Source organism: Columba livia, chromosome W (assembly GCF_036013475.1).
Source record: "Columba livia isolate bColLiv1 breed racing homer chromosome W, bColLiv1.pat.W.v2, whole genome shotgun sequence".
NCBI lineage: Eukaryota > Metazoa > Chordata > Aves > Columbiformes > Columbidae > Columba > Columba livia.
In genome coordinates this window covers 5,341,901-5,361,485 of record NC_088641.1, presented here as the reverse complement: position 1 = coordinate 5,361,485, position 19,585 = coordinate 5,341,901, and the positions used below count along the sequence as shown (strand labels likewise).

General features: G+C 44.8%; 1 protein-coding gene across 4 annotated transcripts in view; it reads right to left on the bottom strand.

Annotated features, from left to right (window-relative positions):
• LOC135577066 (chromodomain-helicase-DNA-binding protein 1-like) overlaps positions 1-15,420 on the bottom strand; it is an 88,685-nt gene extending 73,265 nt beyond the window's left edge. For 2 of the 4 annotated variants that reach the window (XM_065044724.1, XM_065044726.1), the window contains exons 1-2: positions 14,835-15,420; positions 13,117-13,302 (exon numbers count right to left, since the gene is read on the bottom strand). In XM_065044724.1, the coding sequence (XP_064900796.1) occupies positions 13,117-13,169 (53 nt within the window). In that variant the 5' untranslated portion in view covers positions 13,170-13,302; positions 14,835-15,420. Of the gene's footprint in view, positions 1-13,116; positions 13,303-14,429; positions 14,661-14,834 lie in introns of those variants that run through there. The other 2 variants (XM_065044727.1, XM_065044725.1) reach the window with 2 other exon arrangements.
• Between the last annotated feature and the right edge of the window lie 4,165 nt (positions 15,421-19,585).

The following is a 19,585-nucleotide window of genomic DNA, read 5'->3' as shown; positions in this document are numbered from 1 at the left end:
TTGTTACATTTCATTACATTTTTCCCCGCCCAACTCTCCAGCCTGTCTAGGTCTCTCTGGATGGCAGCACAGCCTTCTGGCGTGTCAGCCACTCCTCCCAGTTTGGTGTCATCAGCAAACTTGCTGACAATGCACTCTATTCCCTCATCCAAGTAATTTATGAATATATTGAATAGTACTGGTCCCAGTACTGATCCTTGAGGGACTCCACTAAATACAGGCCTCCAACTAGACTCTGCCCCATTGACCACAACTCTATGGCTTCTTTCCTTCAGCCAGTTCGCAGTCCACCTCACTACCTGATCATCCAGACCTTACTTCCTCAGTTTAGCAGCAAGGAGGCTGTGGGAGACTGTGTCAAATGCTTTACTGAAATCAAGGTAGACCACATTCACTGCTTTGCCATCATCTATCCACCTCCTTATGTCCTCATAAAAGGCTATGAGGTTGGTTAAGCATGACTTCCTCTTAGTGAAGCCATGTTGACTGCCCCTAATGACACTCTTATCCTTGATATGCCTTGAGATGGCACCAAGGATAAGTTGTTCCATCACCTTTCCAGGGATGGAGGTGAGGCTGACAGGTCTACAGTTACATGGGTCCTCCTCCTTGCCCTTTTTGAAGACTGGAGTGACATTTGCTTTCTTCCAGTCCTCAGGCACCTCTCCCGTTTTCCACGACTTAACAAAGATGATAGAGAGTGGCCTAGCAATAACTTCAGCCAGCTCCCTCGGCACCCGCTGTTGGAAAGTAAAATGTGGGAAAACAAGATGTGCGGTTCCGGCCACCTGGACGATAAAGGAACATCAATACTAACATGACCATCTGGATGGTCGAAGACATAATACTAACATAATAATATATAAAAGGCCTTGGACAGATTACTTTGAAGTATCTTTCTCATAATTGTAAAAAGTTACAGCCCAGACTCGTGAGAATGGTATCTCGGGCCGGATAACCGCCCCCAAGTGTCTGGGATGTGTGAATGTCCTTGGGCCTGGTCTGTGAATGAGTGGAAAAACAAGTGAGAAAAACATCACATGAGTTTAGTGTGTTTTTAATAACAATTAGTGGAAAAACACCTTGTGTAAACATCTTAGTCCATGCTTGTATCTGTAAATCCTATAAAATGGTAAATGGTGAATAAAGAAGCTAGCCTAGGCCTAGGTCAGCTCTCTGCTAGGCCAGGCTCTACGCTCCTTCCTGAACAAGACCTCTGCCTCTGTGTGAATTTCTGTCTGCGTCCCGGTATGCGTTGTCTCTAATCACCGCAAATGGTGCCCCGTGTGAGTGTGTGACCCCTGAAGGCTCTTCGTCGAGCAGTGTGTTTGGCGGTGACCACGCAATCCGACGGGTGAGTAAATTTTATTTGTGGCCACATTAATCCCTATGGTATAGATAGGGACAAGCAGTCCTCGTTGAACGAGAGAGCTGCGGGATTGCGTTAGCATAGGGCAAGCCGCTTCTCAGGAACATAAACTGTATTTGCAGTTTTTACTGCAGCTATTACGTTCTTCTGGGTATCGTATTTCTGAGAAGCAGCTAGCCTCGCTCCTGGTATGGGTGAAAGAGCATTGTGTTTGGGTTCTGAGTGAGGGGATGTTTGACAGTAAAATTTGGAAACAGGTTGGGAAACGCTACACGCACAAAAGGATTCAGTTCCCGATAGTTTACGGATTACTTGGAAATTTGTGTACTCTGTACTATCCCAGTTGCAGTCGGCAGAGCACATACTACAAGGGCAAACGGGGGAGGATGACCAGACAAACACAAACGAGCAGGCTGCTAATGATTTGACTCTTGAGAGCACTGACAGCACTAATCCTTTTGAGTCAGGCTCTGTAGATCTCGAAAAAGAGTCAGTTCTATATCCATCATTAATGCCATCACAGCTGTGTAAAGATAAAGCAGAAATTTGTGAGGAGCTGGGTCAGAAGTCTAAAACTTTACGCTCAGCACCTCCCTTGCCTGATTTTAATGATGCTTACACAGTGCCCAGTAACCCCCTTCATAACTAAGACAGCAGAACACAAAGGGGTGATGCAAAATGGTATGAAAAGGCTATGGAGCACGGTGATTTTTCTTTCGCCTTTCAAGTTACTTACAAACCATAACAACCACCAGAACATGACGGAATACCTGCTTCTGTGTATTGCCTTTCTGAAAATCAAGCCGCTTGTCAGGAATGTGACCTAATTGTTTTATTGGTTGTTGTTACAATTGTTTCCTTGTGAGATTGTTTGTATAAGTGCACTGTAAGCCTTCTCCCCACTTTTCCCACTCGTGCTGCAAGCCACTTCGTACTTCCCCCCCTCCCTCCCTCTTCTCCTGGTTTTTACTTACAAGATGGGGTCGGGAACGACTGTTTTCAGTCATGTTCCTAAGAAATTAGTATTGGGAGGTGTTTTAGAACATAGGAAAGCACTTGGAAATATAAGGAAGGAAGATCTTGTGAAATATTGTAATTAATGGTGGCTGCTGTGTAAGTTCGATGATTGGGAAAAGTGTCCGGAGAATAGAATCTTGAAGTATAACACCTTGTTTCTAAAGCAAGAAGAGCAGGACAAAAATAAAACTCTACAAGAGATCATTGAATAATTTCAGACAACTTTACAGGTAAAATGGTTTGAACTTCAACAAGCTGGGAGAGAATTAACTGATAACACACAAGTCATAGAAAACTTACTGAACTCTGTGAGATACTTTTCCTTATTAACCTGTTTTCTTTGTAGGTATCTGTTTAAGCATATTACAGTTTAATAGGTCTTTGCCTGTTATATGGTACAGTAAGTTCACAGACTGTTAAATCATGAGAATCCATGGACTCAAAATGTGCGTTTTGTGATAATACAGAAGATCATGAGTAATTTAGCTCTTAAGTGTGTGCATGTGGTGATAAGGTTTTGTGTGTGACAGCTGTTACTTTTCTTTCTAGCATGCTGGCTTTATTCCAGCATCCAGACTTGTGCAACTCTGTGAAAGGCTGTGTCTCATTTTGATGTGCCAGATTTGGCTCTTTTGTATGCACACCAAGTAATGAATCCTGGTTTTGGGGTAACAGTTGTAGCACCCCAGATGAGACACCGATAAAAGCCATGCCCGGTCCAGCTTGCTGCGGCAGGGGGGGCGGGTGCCGATAGGGCGCCAGCCGCACTGACCTGTTTTGTCAGGAGACCCAGCGGTGCCTCCACCTGCTGAGCAGTGAGTGGTTCAAAGGTGCAATGCAAACATCGAGATATTGTCTTGAATTAGTGTAACTGTGATCCATCCGCATATTTGAACTTGGTGTTTGGTTTGCGTGTCTGAGCTCAGTATTTCAGTTTGTATATTTATATTTCGTACCAAAAGAATTTTGTTTGGGGAGATAATTACAAAATGAGAACCGGTTCCGCTACTAAAATACCACCTTGCTCTCCCTTAGGATGCATCCTTATACATCAGAGTAATTGCTTTTATTGTTATTTAATAATTTTGAGACCAGAAAAGAATTTAAGTAGTTAAACTCTGATTCGCATTGAATTTGTTTGTTTGTTGGAGCTATGAGAAAGAAAACTAAATGATATGATAGATGTGAACTTGGAGGAGGTTGTATTTAAAAATTACTAGAATATGACCTGATTTGGATCTAGGAAAATTAAAGTAATCGATTGATAGTTAATATGCTGTTTATTGACATCTGTAAGACATTGCAAAAGGTACATGGGGCTGAGGAATGTAACTATTGCTCAGCTAATTAGAACTGCATATAGAGTGTATTATGGCTGGAGTGAAATGGGAAAATTAAAAAGCAAAATATCACAGGCCTGTGCTGTCCTGTTTGAACATTTCAGACCTGTGTCAAGCTGCAAGATAAACTCAGGTCCCTGGCAGCTCCCACTTAGCACCAGCAATTAACGGCACCTGCGTGGCTTGGCTGTGTCTGAACTGCAGCAAGAAGAGAAAGGAAAAGAAAAACCTGGCTGCCCGCCATTACGGTGGTGAAAGGGTTAAAGGGGGTTTTCTCTCCCTCCACTGCAGCCATGTTGTGATACTGAATGGAGCAGTCTGAGGGTGAGATTTAAAGGCATCCCTAGCAGATACGTAGTTCTAATGAAACTGGGAAATTAAACCAAAGATTTGTTAATAGCCTTATTCTGTGGTAACTGGTTGTAAAAGACTTCTTAGTAAATTCACCATGACAGTTTTTGAGATTGTGGGAAAGAAAGAAAGACCATTTTTTGAAATCAATGGAATGCTAAATTTGGAACAAAGTTTTAACAGCTGAATTCTTGGATTTGCCAGAAAGCCCTGTACCTCTCTTGGGTCAAGAATTGTTAAGTAAATTTTAAGCTCAAATAACGTTTTCTGAGAGTTCTGTTGACTTGCATGTCCCACAAGAAGCTGCTTGGATGGTGCAGATCTGCTTGTGCAAGTGAGAAAACTCCAAGGAAATTTTGGATGCTGTATTTCCACCAGTATTAACAGCCAATGTTCCCATAAAGCAAACACTACACTGATAGAACTGAAATAGGACTTCGATCCGGTAAGGGAAAACAATATCCAATAAATCTGACAGGCAAAATGGAGTTAGAGACTTTGAGGAATAAATTTATGACAACCTTACAGGCTGACTGCATTCGATTGGACTTGCAGATTTGTCTGTTTATAGCTACAACATTGAAACAACCTGTGGCTGTTGTGGGACAGTATGATGAGAATACAAACTGATATACTTTGAATGGATTTTTTTGCCCAATTCTTTTCGTAAAACTATTACTGAGCCCCTGGAATTGATTGTTACTCTGATCAAAAAAGACAGAGAACAGATTCAGACTTTAGTAGGCCGTGATCCATCTGTCATATACGTACCTTTTGTGAAAGCAGATTTTGATTTTTTTTATTCACAATCTCTGTCCTTGCAAATTGCACGAGCTGATTTTCTTAACAGCATAGCTTTTGGCATGCCTAAATGTAAATTGCTTCAAAATCTACATGTTTTTGATGTCAGACCACAGACCGTACTTGTATTCGGTCCTATACCAAATGCTCACACAGTTTAAGTTGATGGTTCAGGGAAGTCTCATAAAGCTGTAGTGGTCTGGTGTGAAGATAACGATTGGCATCATTCTGTTAAAATTGTTGAAGGCTCAACCCAATTAGTGGAAGTTGGCGCAGTTTTGCATGCCTTAGAGCTTTTTAGGGAGGAACCTCTAAATTTGGCTTGTGATTCTGAGTACGTAGTCAAGGTCCTACAGCGCATCCCCTCCACTTTTCTCAAAGAAATCTCACAACAACAACTTTTTGATATGTTTGTATTGTTGCAAACTGCATTACAGCTTCGCAAACACCCACTGTTTGTTACTCATATACGCTCTCATACAACTTTACCAAGTCCCATAACTGAAGGCAGTGCAATTGCGGATTCTTATACTGTAGCTACAGTTGGTTTCCAGTCTGCCAGGGCTTCACATGCTTTCTTTCATCAGAATGCTGCTGCCTTAAAAAAGGTGTTTGGTCTCACTCTCGAGCAAGCGAGAGACATAGTGCGCTCTTGCCCGGAATGTCAAGGTCTGATTACAAGCTCGCCCTCCCTTGGAGTTAACCCTCACGGACTCTCAGCTAATGACATTTGGCAGTCTGATGTTACACGTTTCATCTTTTGGCCACTTGAAATATGTACATTTTTCTATAGATACTTTTTCAGGTATGCTTTTTGCATCTGCGCATACAAGTGAGAAAAGCAGAGATGTTCAGCGTCACTGGACCCGTTGTTTTGCTATGCTGGGAGTACCACAACAGATTAAAACTGACAACGGTCCTGGATACACTGCTAGATCCACGCAATATTATTTACAGCAATGGGGTGTTTCGCATGTTACAGGTATTCCACATTCTCCCACTGGACAGGCTATCATCGAACGAGCACATTCCACATTGAAACAGATGTTATTAAAACAAAAAAGGGGGAATATGATGCCTCAAGAACAATTAGACAATGCAACATATACTTTAATTTTTTTGAATCGTACTATGCCTCCCTCCTCTATCACAGCAGTGGAAAAACACTTCCGTGTTCCAGATTCACTATCTCAGAGACGAAAGGTTTCATACTGGGATCCCCTGCACAACAGTCAGTGGCAAGGGCCTGTAGAACTAATCACCTGGGGAAGGGGGTATGCTTGTGTTCTTCTTCCAACAGGACCAAAGTGGCTTCCTGCGAAATATGTTAAACCTTTCTATGAGTTGGACAAACATGATGCAGGACCTAATGCCAGAGATAAAACATCTGTCCCTGGAGCAGAGGGCAACAAAGAAACAGAAGAGACCAAAGGAAGAGGCACTAGCATATCAGAATGATACAGATTTACATTATTTGGACTGGGGACTAACTGGCAAAAAAACTTTCAATGCATTTGTTTCCCTTATTAGTATGGCTAACCAGCTTTCTCCAATATTTGTTAATAACTGTAATTGTTGTAATTTGTATTATTCTGTTCTATTGTAGGTTGATTTGCAACAAGAAAATGACACATAAGGTATGATGATCCGCAGTGGGCATTCAAACTCACCAACAGAATGCCCCCTTTTGACTTTGGAGGCAAGAGGTGGCTGTATCAGCACTCCAAAGTAGTTTGTTAGATGACTGTGGTCACAGGCTGGATTGTGAGGCAGTACACATTCCCCTGAAATCTGGAGCTTTCAATGAGGAGGTTGACAGCTCTTTAGCACCTTCTGTGCCCCACTGTGCCTGTCCCCACATATATACACCTAGAATGGTACCAGGGTGTTGTCAATAAACTTCACCTCTACCAACTGATGGGTCAGGAGGGGAGGGACCCTCCGTCAATTGACAGGGTCCTTAACAAAGGAGGTGCCCAAACTAGCTGAGAAGCTTCTGGACTATGTTGCAACGCCCACAGCTGCATCTGGCCAAACAATGAAATGGGGTTCCTGCTGAAGACCCCCTTTGAGCGTTCTTCTCGGAGTTGCGGGTCTGTGAACTGGAGTCCTTTCCTTAGACAGGAACACTATCTAAGGAAACTTCTTGGGATTAATGACACCTCGCTTCTTTATTTGAGTGAGTGACTATTTCTTATGAGTACTCTGAAGTAAAAGGCCTCTAGTTTTGTTTCTTGTGAGTGACTACATGCACGTTGTGGATCCTCATTATTCTTATGATGTTGGATTTAAATAATCCCCTTAGCTGATACCTGAACCTGTATTTTCTGCTATTAGAGTGCTAAGTATGTGTAATACCATTATATGGGTTTTTTGTGGGCATTGGATATGCTTGTGTGATGTTTTTTCTTGTAGTCCTCTGAATCATCTGGAGAATGATACAGAATGCAAAGAAGAACAAAGCCAGGGTCCTTACTGCACCTGATGTTTAAAACAAAAAAGGGGGAAATGTTGGAAAGTAAAATGTGGGAAAACAAGATGTGTGGTTCCGGCCACCTGGACGATAAAGGAAGATCAATACTAACATGACCATCTGGATGGTCGAAGACATAATACTAACATAATAATATATAAAAGGCCTTGGACAGATTACTTTGAAGTATCTTTCTCATAATTGTAAAAAGTTACAGCCCAGACTCGTGAGAATGGTATCTCGGGCCGGATAACCGCCCCCAAGTGTCTGGGATGTGTGAATGTCCTTGGGCCTGGTCTGTGAATGAGTGGAAAAATACCTTGTGTAAACATCTTAGTCCATGCTTGTATCTGTAAATCCTATAAAATGGTAAATGGTGAATAAAGAAGCTAGCCTAGGCCTAGGTCAGCTCTCTGCTAGGCCAGGCTCTGCGCCCCTTCATGAACAAGACCTCTGCCTCTGCGTGAATTCCTGTCTGCGTCCTTGTATGCGTCGTCTCTAATCGCCGCACCCACAGGTGCATCCCATCTGGACTCATGGATTTATGGATATCCAGATTGCTTAATTGTTCCCTAACCCAGTCCTCATCAGTCGAGGCAGACTCCTCCATTGTCCCGACTTCCTCTGGGGCCTCAGGGGTACGGGGTTCCTCAGGACAGTCTCCAGCAGCGTAGAAAGAGACAAAGAAGGCATTCAGAAACTCTGCCTTCTCTGTATCTTGTGTCACTAGGGCACCCACCCCATTCATCAGTGGGCCTCTGGTGTTAGTTTTATCTGCTATGTATTTGAAGAAGTTATTTCTGTTGTCCTTGACCCATCTCACCAGGTGTAATTCTTAAGAGGCCTTAGTTTTCCTAGTTACCTCCCTACATCCTTTGACAACAGCCTTATATTCTTCCCAAGTGGCCAGCCCTTCCTTCCATAATCTGTAAACTCTTACACTTGAGTTTGCCCAGCAGTTCCCGGTTTAACCAAGCAGGTCTCCTGGCTCCCTTCCTTGACTTCCTCTGTGTCGGGATACTCTGATCTTGAGCTTGGTAGAAGCAGTCCCTGAATGCTAACCAACTATCTTGGGCCCCTTTACCTTCAAATACCCTTGCCCATGGGATTTCTCCTAGCAATTGTTTGCAAAGGCCAAAGTTTGCACTGCTGAAGTCCAGGGTTGCAATTCTGCTTGGTATTCCGTTCCTGCCACATGAGATCCTGAACTCCAACATTTAATGGTCGCTGCAACCAAGAGAGCCCTCAAACTTTACCGCTTCAACCAGAATGGCCTTGATACCTTTGTAAAGTGTCATATTTTTCAAGTTACATACTTTTCAAAGATTCATTGTTGTTATTACCAACTGTATCACAAATGCTCCAAATGAAAATCATTTCGAGTTCTGGAAATGTTCTCTATGTGAGAGAGCAACTACAATGTACTAAATTCTGCCCAGGAGTGGATGATGAGCGAGTTGAGAGTGTATGGGTCAGGATCAAGGGGCAGGCTGGCAGGGGTGACATTGTCGTGGGCGTCTGTTACAGGCCACCAGATCAGGCTGAGGAAGTTGATGAGACCTTCTATAGGCAGCTGAGAGTGGCCTCACAGTCACAGGCCCTGGTTGTTGTGGGGGATTTTAACTTCCCTGATGTTTGCTGGAAGGACCATTCAGCCAGCCAGCCACAGTCCAGGAGGTTCCTCCAGTGCATTGATGATAACTTCCTCATGCAGATGGTGGAGGAGCCGACTAGGAGAGGTGCACTGCTGGATCTCATCCTCACTAACAAGGAGGGTCTGGTCGAAGCAGTAAAGGTTGAGGGCTGCCTGGGTTGCAGTGACCATGAGATGGTGGAGTTCAGCATCTTGTGTGGCAGGAACAGAATAGCAAGTAGAATTGCAACCCTGGACTTTAGCAGGGCTAACTTTGGCCTTTTCAAGCAATTGCCGGGGGAAATCCCATGGGCAAGACTGCTTGAAGGAAAAGGGGCCCAAGATAGCTGGATTGCATTCAGAGATTGCTTCTTCCACGCTCAGGATCAGAGCATCCCCACACGAAGGAAGTCAAGGAAGGGAGCCAGGAGGCCTGCGTGCTTGAATAGGGATCTGTTGGGTATGCTCAAGCAGAAGAGGAGAGTTTACAGGTCATGGAAGCAGGGGCTGGCCACTTGGGAAGAATATAAGGCTGCTGTTAGAGGATGCAGGAAGGCAGCTAGGATAGCCAAGGCCTCCTTAGAATTACAGCTGGCGAGAGGGGTCAAGGACAGCAAAAAGAACTTTTTCAAATGCATAGCAGATAAAACTAACACCAGAGGCAATGTAGGCCCACTGATGAATGGGGTGGGTGCCCTGGTGGCAGAAGATACAGAGAAGGCAGAATTACTGAATGCCTTCTTTGTCTCTGTCTACTCTGCCGGAGGCTGTCCTGGGGAGCCCTGTACCCCTGAGACCCCGGATGAAGCCAGGTCAATGGAGGAGTTTGCTTTAGTCGATGAGGACTGGGTTAGGGAGCAATTAAATAGTCTGGACATCCATAAATACATGGGTCCAGATGGGATGCATCCGCGGGTGCTGAGGGAGCTGGCTGAAGTCATTGCTGGACCGCTCTCCAACATCTTTGCCAAGTCTTGGGAAACGGGGGAGGTGCCCGAGGATTGGAGGAAAGCAAATGTCACTCCAGTCTTCATAAAGGGCAAGAGGGAGGACCCGGGTAATTATAGACCGGTCAGCCTCACCTCTGTCCCTGGGAAAGTAATGAAACGACTTATCCTTGGTGCCATCTCAAGGCATATCAAGGATAAGAGGGTTATTAGGGGCAGTCAGCATGGCTTTACCAAGGGTAAGTCATGCTTGACCAACCTCATAGCCTTTTATGAGGACATAACGAGGTGGATGGATGATGGCAGAGCGGTGGATGTGGTCTACCTTGACTTCAGTAAAGCCTTTGACACAGTCTCCCACAGCATCCTCACAGCTAAGTTGAGGAGGTGTGGTCTAGACAAAGGACTAGTGAGGTGGGTTGCAAACTGGCTTAAGGAGAGAAGCCAGAGAGTGGTAGTCAATGGTGCGCAGTCTAGTTGGAGGCCAGTATCTAGTGGAGTGCCTCAGGGGTCAGTGCTGGGGCCAATATTATTCAATATATTCATTAAGGATTTAGACGAGGGAATAGAGTGTACTATCAGCAAGTTTGCTGATGACACTAAGCTGGGAGGTGTGGCTGACACGCCAGAAGGCTGTGCTGCCATCCAGCGGGACCTGGACAGGCTGGAGAGTTGGGCGGGGAATAACCTAATGAAATTTAACAAGGGCAAGTGTAGAGTCCTGCATCTGGGCAGGAACAACCCCAGGTTCCAGTATAGGTTGGGAAATTACATATTAGAGAGCAGTGTAGGGGAAAGGGACCTGGGGGTCCTGGTGGACAACAGGATGACCATGAGCCAGCACTGTGCCCTTGTGGCCAGGAAGGCCAACGGCATCCTGGGGTGTATTAGAAGGGGGGTGGTTAGTAGATCGAGAGAGGTCCTCCTTCCCCTCTACTCCACCCTGGTGAGACCACATCTGGAATATTGTGTCCAGTTCTGGGCCCCTCAGTTCAAGGACAGGGAACTGCTGAAGAGGGTCCAGCGTAGGGCAACGAAGATGATTAAGGGAGTGGAGCACCTCCCTTATGAAGAAAGGCTGAGGGAGCTGGGTCTCTTTAGTTTGGAGAAGAGGAGACTAAGGGGGGACCTTATTAATGTTTATAAATATATAAAGGGTGAGTGCCATGAGGATGGAGCCAGGCTCTTCTTGGTGGCAAACAATGATAGGACAAGGGGTAATGGGATCAAGCTGGAACACAAGAGGTTCCACTTAAATTTGAGAAAATACTTCTTCTCAGTGAGGGTGACAGACACTGGAACAGGCTGCCCAGGGAGGTTGTGGAGTCTCCTTCTCTGGAGACATTCAAAACCCGCCTGGACATGTTCCTGTGCGACCTCACTTAGGCGTTCCTGCTCCAGCAGGGGCATTGGACTAGATGATCTTTTGAGGTCCCTTCCAATCCCAAACATACCGTGATACTGTGAAAACTTGAAGAAGGAGGTGAGGGGGCAAACAGATGACACAACACCAACAAAGAAAAACAAACCACGACAAGAACCGGGGCAAGTCATACTAAGACAACCCATAAGCATCAAACACCTTTCACAGTACTTATTTTAATAATGAAAATAGGTTGGACAGAAAAAAGGCTTAATTCTTTAATGCTGAAAGCCTTCACCCATCATTTACAAAGATATAGTTTCGTGATAGCAAATGCCAAGCATACAAATAGGTTTTCCAAGATCTGTCTGTGAATTAGGCTAAAGGGTTAATGACTGATATAAGCCATGGGGAAAACAAAATTAACATTTTAAAACTCTTTAGTTTTGTTGTCATTGATTTGTCATTTTTTTTAATGTAAGTAACCGGGAATATTTTGCCACTTACTAGAAGAACCCCCAAATTTGTTCCCTAACTAGACACTACCATCTTTACTGGAAGCAGAAATCTAACAACAACAACAAAACCAGCTTACAAATTATTCACAAGATTCAAAGCTTACTGACTTTCTAGAATATTTCCAGGTATAACATAGAAGACTGACATAAAAAAATACACAGAAGTTGTTAAAGCTTCTTTAGTTTTACTGCTCACAGGTTTCCTAGAGATTTGCACCTAATATCACCTAAACACTTCTGTCTTCTCCCTTCCCACCCCATTACTCACTGTACTACATGCAAGCTTAATGGCCAGCATGTGCTGAATGATCAATTGGCCATTATGTTGTTCTTGGAGTTCTTCACTTGGGGTAATAATTTAATAATCTCCTCTACAAAAATGGCTGGTTTCATAAAGCCTGCAGAACTCAAGTTTTCTTTATGACCTCTGACAGATGGAATCAACTAACAGGTTCAATAGGATGTGATCAGAAAAGGAGACAGACAGGTAGACTGACAGCATGATCACAACTGCTTCTATTTGCAAGTTTGCCTTGCCTTCTTAAATCTGCAACATTCATCATATACCCAGTTTTAGAAATATTAACTTCCAAGTGCAGTAGATACATGTTAAACTTAGCAGTGTTCTAGAATAATAATTTAATTCCACCCCTACAAGTTCACTGTTATCCTCATCTTGCAGCAAGGAAGTTCTAACCAGGCTTTACCAACCAAGTGAACCCTCTACACATCCTAGAACACCGGCAATCAACATTAGAGGAGTGTTTTTTGTTGTTTTCTTTTTTTTTTTTTAATTACAAAAATGTCTGGGGAAACTGTACTTTCACTTTGTAAAACAAACATTAAGTTAATGCTTTCCATTACACCACTTTGACAACTCAACAAAACAAGGAAGCCTCACTAGAACTTTAGAGATAGCCTAGTTCATGGTTTATACAGCACATATTATGCATGCCTGCCCTTGCACTTCATAGACATGAGTTTTACTTTAACATTTCAATCTAATCTGTTTCAGCTTTTGATGCTTCAGACAACTTTTGAGGAAAAAGAGTAATGGATGCCAATAGAGCTTAAATAGTATTTAAACTGTATTTTATGTAAGGTATATACACGATTGTTACAGTTATTAAATGAAGCTAACTGATTCTAACAAGCAGGTTAAGCATCTATAAAAAAGCATGGCTGGTCCTCCTAAATAATGGCCTACTTGCTCACTAGGAAGCTTTGTCACAAAGTTAAAATGTAAACCAGTTCTAATAAACAAAATACAGAAGAATTTGTAGCCAAGAACTGAAAGTGCTTACCTTGACTCTCCACTACTGTTTCTTACAATGTCTTCATCACTGTGCCCATTCATTGTAAATATTAATAAGTTTGAAAGGTAAATATAAGTCCACTCAGGTTAGAATCTGCTTCTTGGTACTCTGTTTTCCAGGTGACTTGTTGACTCAACTGTTCTCTGCAGGTATTGAAGATTTTTCACAAAATACCTAAAGTAGTAAGGGAAAATATTGACATAATTTGAAATATTTGATGGTTGCAACTGAAAGATACTGAAAATAACCTGTCCTGTCACAACAATACTGAAATGGTGTATCTATCACATTTGACATCTTCTTTTTAACTGAAAAATAGCTTTTGGTATGCCACAGTACTATCTTAAGAACAACCAGATCTAACTTTTAAAGGAAAAAAGCCTCCCAAAAAATGATAAATATAAATTATGGATATTAATGCTCTAAGATCTGATCAGCAAAATTATTTCATGCACAAAGCAAACATATCAGAAGCATTTCCAAACATGGACATAATGTTTACATCCAGTTGGAGGTAAAGGCAGGAAAATGAAGATTATACCATTTTAAAAAATTGGCTCAACTATATCAAGCTAACAAGATCCCATAGATGGATTGATCATTATTTCATATACATGAACATCTTCAATCAGATCTCTGACGTGTCAGATGCACCTAGAAAAAGTTTAGGCTCACTTTAATCGGAGTGCAAGTACGAAATCACTGATAATCAGCTAAAGAACAGCGCCTCTCACAGATTTAGTGGTGTGAAAGCGATTAGGGGCTCGCCTGCAGGTTGCCTGCCTCGAGGTGCTCTCCTCTAATACAGCCCGACCTACAGCTCATGATGGAGGCGGGGGCCGCCTCGTTCCGGGATGGAAAAAGCCCTGCGCTCAGGCACCATCTCAGACACCAGGGCTACTCCAGCCAGCAAACAAAGGCGATGATGGAAGAAAAGTGATAGGAAAGAGCCCTGGGTAACCCCAGAGAGGCCGCGAAGCGAAGCTGGGGCCCCCGCGGCGACGAGCCAGGCAGCTTGGTGGTTCCTCGCGGATCGGCCGCTGCTGCCCAACGGAAGCCAAGCTCCGCACTGTCTGCCCTCCCGCGCCCAGGGTGAGAATACCCTACCGCCTCCGGGACCGTCACTCCCTGAGCCCCAGGAAACATCTTTAGTGGCCACGAAACTCTCTCCTTGTTGCCCAATCCCTGCTCGGCGACGATCCTCCCCGACCACCCGCACCGCGCTGTCGCGGCCTTCCGTGACAGACCACTCCCAAGGCGAACCCAGGCCAGGGCTGCCTCCCTACCTCCCGCGGGTTTACCTCCAGCCCCCGAAGACGGCCCTCTGCTGGTGCCGCTCCTGGCCAAGGCTCCCTAGCAGTATTCCAAAGGCGGTCGCTGTCCTCCGTGCTCGCTTCTCCCAGCCCCCCCCCCCCCCCATGGCCAAAGAAGAGCGGAGGCCGCACTCCTGCCTCCCAGCCAGTTCGTCACAGGCTCCCCCCGCAGGAGCCAGCGAAAGAGGCTCAATCCCGGCTGCCCGCCTCAGCTCTCACAGCGCCCTCCCTCTTCGTAAAACAGCGAGCGGGCCCAAGAGTCCAGCCCCGCACTGGACATCCAACCCCTTCTTTTCAATGCCAGTCACCTCCCCATCCCATCTTCGAAAGCGACAGCCACCGCACAACTCTGGACCAGGGAAAGGGAAGGAGTCATGGCGGGCCTCTGCCTACCTGCGTGTATGCGCCCGGCCCGGCTTCCCTAGGGCTGCCTTGTTCCGAGACGGCGCTACACCCTACGAAGAGGTCGGAAGCTGGTCCTGCGGCCGCCACAGGGCCTGGGCCGCCGGCTCCTTACAGCCCCACGCGGCGGGCTCGCTTGCAGCCCCCACCGGCTTGAACAATAGGGCCCCAAACCGGGCAGGGAGAAGCCTGGGGTGTAGGTGCTGTGTTGCTCTGCCGCCGTTCTTAAGTCCTCCCGACCACCGCCATCACGCTGCCACTCTGCTCGACCTCCTCCTTCTCCCTCAGTCGGATGGAAACCCTGGGCGTGATGTCAGTCCTGCGCCCTGGGACAGAGCGGGGAGAAGGAGGAGGAGCAACAGCCGGGAGGGGACAGCGCCGCCGGGCCATGGCGGCAGGAAGAGCCGCTTGGAGGGGTGGCGGAGGTAAAGCAGCCTCCTTGCCGCGCCGGATACTGCTGGGGCCGGGAATAGCAGGCGCCCGCCCGCCGCAGCAGCAGCGAACGGGCGCTGGGGCCGGTGCCGCTCCTGGTGCCCGCTGCAGCTCCTGTGTGAGAGGGCAGGGCACGGCTCGGCCTGAGGAGCCCCCCCCGTGCAGCGTGGCAGGGAACCTGGCCTAGGCCACATGTTACTGTTTAGTGGGGTGTGGGTTTTTTTTGTTACAGGTTTTTCCTGACTAAAATCAGAGCTCCCTAACAAACACATGCATTTTTTAGTCTTCCTATGCAGTTACAAGTGGCATTAGGGCACATTTAGGAAGGCTTGGCATGCAGCTGCACAGAGGACACTTGCCTCCATAAGGAAGGCATCCCCCAGCTGTAGGCAGAGCACTCCTTTCTTGCTCTCAATATCTAACTTGAGTTGTTTCAAAGCGATTAATGAGAAAACTGTTTGTGTTTAAGATGGTTCATGTTCAAAAAAAAAAAAAAAAATAATGTAAATCGTCCTACTGCTGGAGTCTACATGTTCCCAGAGTGGCAAAAGAAATTACTGGTTGCTGAGTGAAAGACTGTGCTCTGAATAACACAATTACACAGCCAAATGTGTTGGAAAAAGGAAGTGATTTACTTGCTTTCTCCTCTTTGGACTCCTGCATATGCAATTACACTCCATCATGCTAGGGAGGATTGTGGGGTCATTACTAACCAGGATGTGGTACCACACTTGGAATTTTCTTCAGCACCCTGCAAGAGTAAAAGAAGTTGAAATTAACATGAAAACACAGGTTTCTCATGAAGGAAGGAAAGGCTTGAAAGAAGAGAGTCACTGTGTGAGTATACCAGAGCAAAGTGGCTACAGTAGCTGTCAAATCAGTTCATACTTGAAGAGTTATGTTGGCCAGGAGACAGCATCTGAGCCATAGTCAGTCAGCTAGATATTTTAGCCTAGCATTTATCTCATGGCTGCCCCTCACAGGATGAGCAAATCTGGGCAGCCAAGGCACCTGCCACCTCCTCAGGAGGGCTGCAGGGGTTTCCTGTGGCTGCTTCTTCAGTGCACCAAGTGTTGGGATCATCTGTTAAACACAGCAACTCCATCTCCATTTTGGAACCAGACTGAAGCAGCAGAGGCTAGGTGAGGCATTTCCACTAATCCATGTCTCAAGCACCATAGGTAAATAGCTCAAAATCTCAGGAGTTAAAGAGAGAATAAATGGGGTTTTGCCCCTTAGAATTAAAAAAAAATGCATAAGAAGGAGTTCAGACAAGAAAACAGCCCTACAAAAAAAAAAGCCTACAAAAGAGCTGTATTAGACTATGTTCCTTCTTGAAGCGCTTAAGTTTGCCTAAGTCAACTTAAGGGAGAATACTTCATTGTGATAAACAAAGATACCACAAAATCAATGGACTATAAACTCAAGAATATAAATTAAAATAGCTGCTTTAAATTAAATTAGAAATGAAAAATTTTATTTAAATTAAGGTAATTAACACTGAAACACTTCACCAAGGTGTACTGGATGAGGTTGGGATGGAGTTAATTTTCTTTGTAGCAGCCTCCATGTAACTGTGTTTTGGATTTGTGACTAAGACAGTGTTGATAACACACCAGTATTTAGGGTATTGTTGAACAATGCTTGCACAGCACAAGGCTTTCTCTTTTTCCCACTCTGCCCCTGTGTCCTGTTTTTTTAAAAACAAGACCAGTTCTCTTTTAGTGATTTTTCCTTTCAGCTAAGTTCTTGTAGGTATTTTCTGAGTTTTAGCCTGCGTATTTTTCCTCAGATGCTGTACTCAGTGCTGATAAGAAGACCAACGGAATGCTGAAGAAGCTCATGTTTAGATTTATTACTATGGTAGCCAAGAAAGACTGATAAGTTTTCCCACGTTCCGTTGTGAGAGGGGTGTGTTTGAGGAGGGGTGGATGGAACAGGTGACTAGATCTGATCAACTGAGGATCAACTGAGTATCCCATCCCATAATCGTCATACCCCCTATATAAGAGGGTGATCACAAGGGTCATTCTCTTCGACCATGGCCGGCATCTAGAGAGGACCTTGTCTGTCTGCCTGTGATCTACAGGCCTCAGGCCCTTCATCCCTGCAACCAGGTTCCTGTTTGCTGTGAAGTCTCACCCATGACTTCCGGGGGCCTGAGCTGCAGCTCACACTTTATGTTAAGAAGAACCTGTATGTATAGAAGTCAACTACGGCGATTGTGGAAGCCCTACTGAATGCCTCAGAGTCAGGATCAGAGGGGTCATCTCCAAGGAGGATCTTACAGTAGGTGACTGCTACCGACCTCCAAACCAAGACGATAAAGTCAATGAAGCAATATTTGGGTTACTTAAGCATGCTTTGGGTCAGCAGAACTTATGGGGGACTTCAACTACCCAGACATTTGTTGGAAGAACAATACAGCAGCTCACATGTCATCCATCAAGTTCCTGGAATACATAGAGGACTGCTTCCTCATACAAATGTTAGATGTGCCAACCAGGAATGAGGCACTGCTGGACTTGCTACTCACAAACCAAGAAAACCTGCTTTGTAATATCTTGGTTAGTGATAGCCTTGACTGCAGCAATCACAATGTTGTGGAGTTTGGGATCCTGCTGAGCACACTGAAAGTTAGTACTAAGACAAAGGTTTTAGATTTCAGAAGAGCAAACTTCAGCTTGCTCAGAGCTCAGTTGGGAGGGATTCTGTGGGAAGCTTCTGTGGAGAATAAAGGAGCTAGTGAGTGATGGAAGTTTTTCAAGAACGCTCTCCTGGAAACACAAAAACAGTTCATCTCCTTTAAAGGTAACAGAATGTTGTGGTTTAACCTGGCAAGCAGCTAAACACCACACGCAGCCATTCACATACTCTCCCACCACCACAGTGGGATGGGGGAGACAATCGGAAAAAAGATAAACCTTGTGGGTTAAGATAAAGACAGTTTAATAGGACAGAAAGGGAAATAATAATAATAACAACAATAATAAAAGAATACATAAAAGAAGTGATGCACAATGCAATTGCTCACCACCCGTTAGCTGATATCCAACCAGTTCCTGAGTAGCATTTCCCCCAGCCAGCTTCCTCCACAATATATACTGAGCATGTCGTCATATGGTATCAAATATCCCTTTGGCCAGTTTGGGTCATCTGTCCTGGCTGTGCCCTCTCCCAGCTTCTTGTGCACCTGGCACAGCGTGAGAAGCTGAAAAGTCCTTAACTGCTTAGCAACAACTAAAACATCAGTGTATTACCAACATTATTCTCATTCTGAATCCAAAACACAGCACTATAGCAGCTACTAGGAAGAAAACTAACTCTATCCCAGCCAAAACCAGGACAGCAAAGTAGGTGGACCAAGAGACCCCCTTGGCTTAACTGCAAGCTTCTAAGTCTGCTCAAAACCAAGAGGAGTACCAGAGGTGGAAAAGCAGATGAATACCTATTGAGAACTACAAGGGCATTGCCAGGGCATGCAGAGATACAGTTAGAAAAGCAAAAGCTCAGCTCAAATTGAAATTGGCCAGAGATGTCAAAAACCAAAATAAAGGGTTCTTCAGGTGCGTAAACAAGCAGAAACAGAAAGAAAGTATTGGCCCACTGTTAAACAGCAGAGGTGAAATAGTCACCAACAACACTGAAAAGGCAGAGGTTCTCAACACTTTCTTCACCTCTGTCTTTACCAGCACTGTTGGACCCCAGGCCTTGGGAACAGAAATCCAGGTTGATGCTAATGCAGACCCACCGTTAGTGAAGGAAGAGTTGGTATGTGAACTATTACAGGAGCTTGACCCCTACAAATCAATGGGCCATTACAGTATCCACCCGAGCGTGTTAATAGAGCTGGCTGACGTCATTGTGAGGTCGCTCTCCCTAATCTTTGAGAAGTAATGGAGATTAGGGGACATTCCAGAAGACTGGAAGAAGGCTAATGTCACGTATAACGTGGGATCACCTATGACCCTCTACCACATAATTCAGATTAAACCCTAGTAATTCAGATGCTAACCCTAGGAGGAAGGATGGAATACATAGTTACACACATGCATATGCTAAAAACAAGCAAACAAACAAACAAAACAAACTTACATCTGTCATCTCCTTGCAAACAGATGGGGAACCAAGGAAGAAACAACTTCAAAATTTCACTTTAAATGCTCCTACATTTACTCTGAATTTCAGCAATTTTCACACAATTTAAAAAATGGTACAAAGCAGCAGTATGAACTATCACAGCTGAAGCCAAGCAACTTGAAAACACAGTTTTGGTCCTCAAACAATATATTTGCCTGCTGGTGAATGAT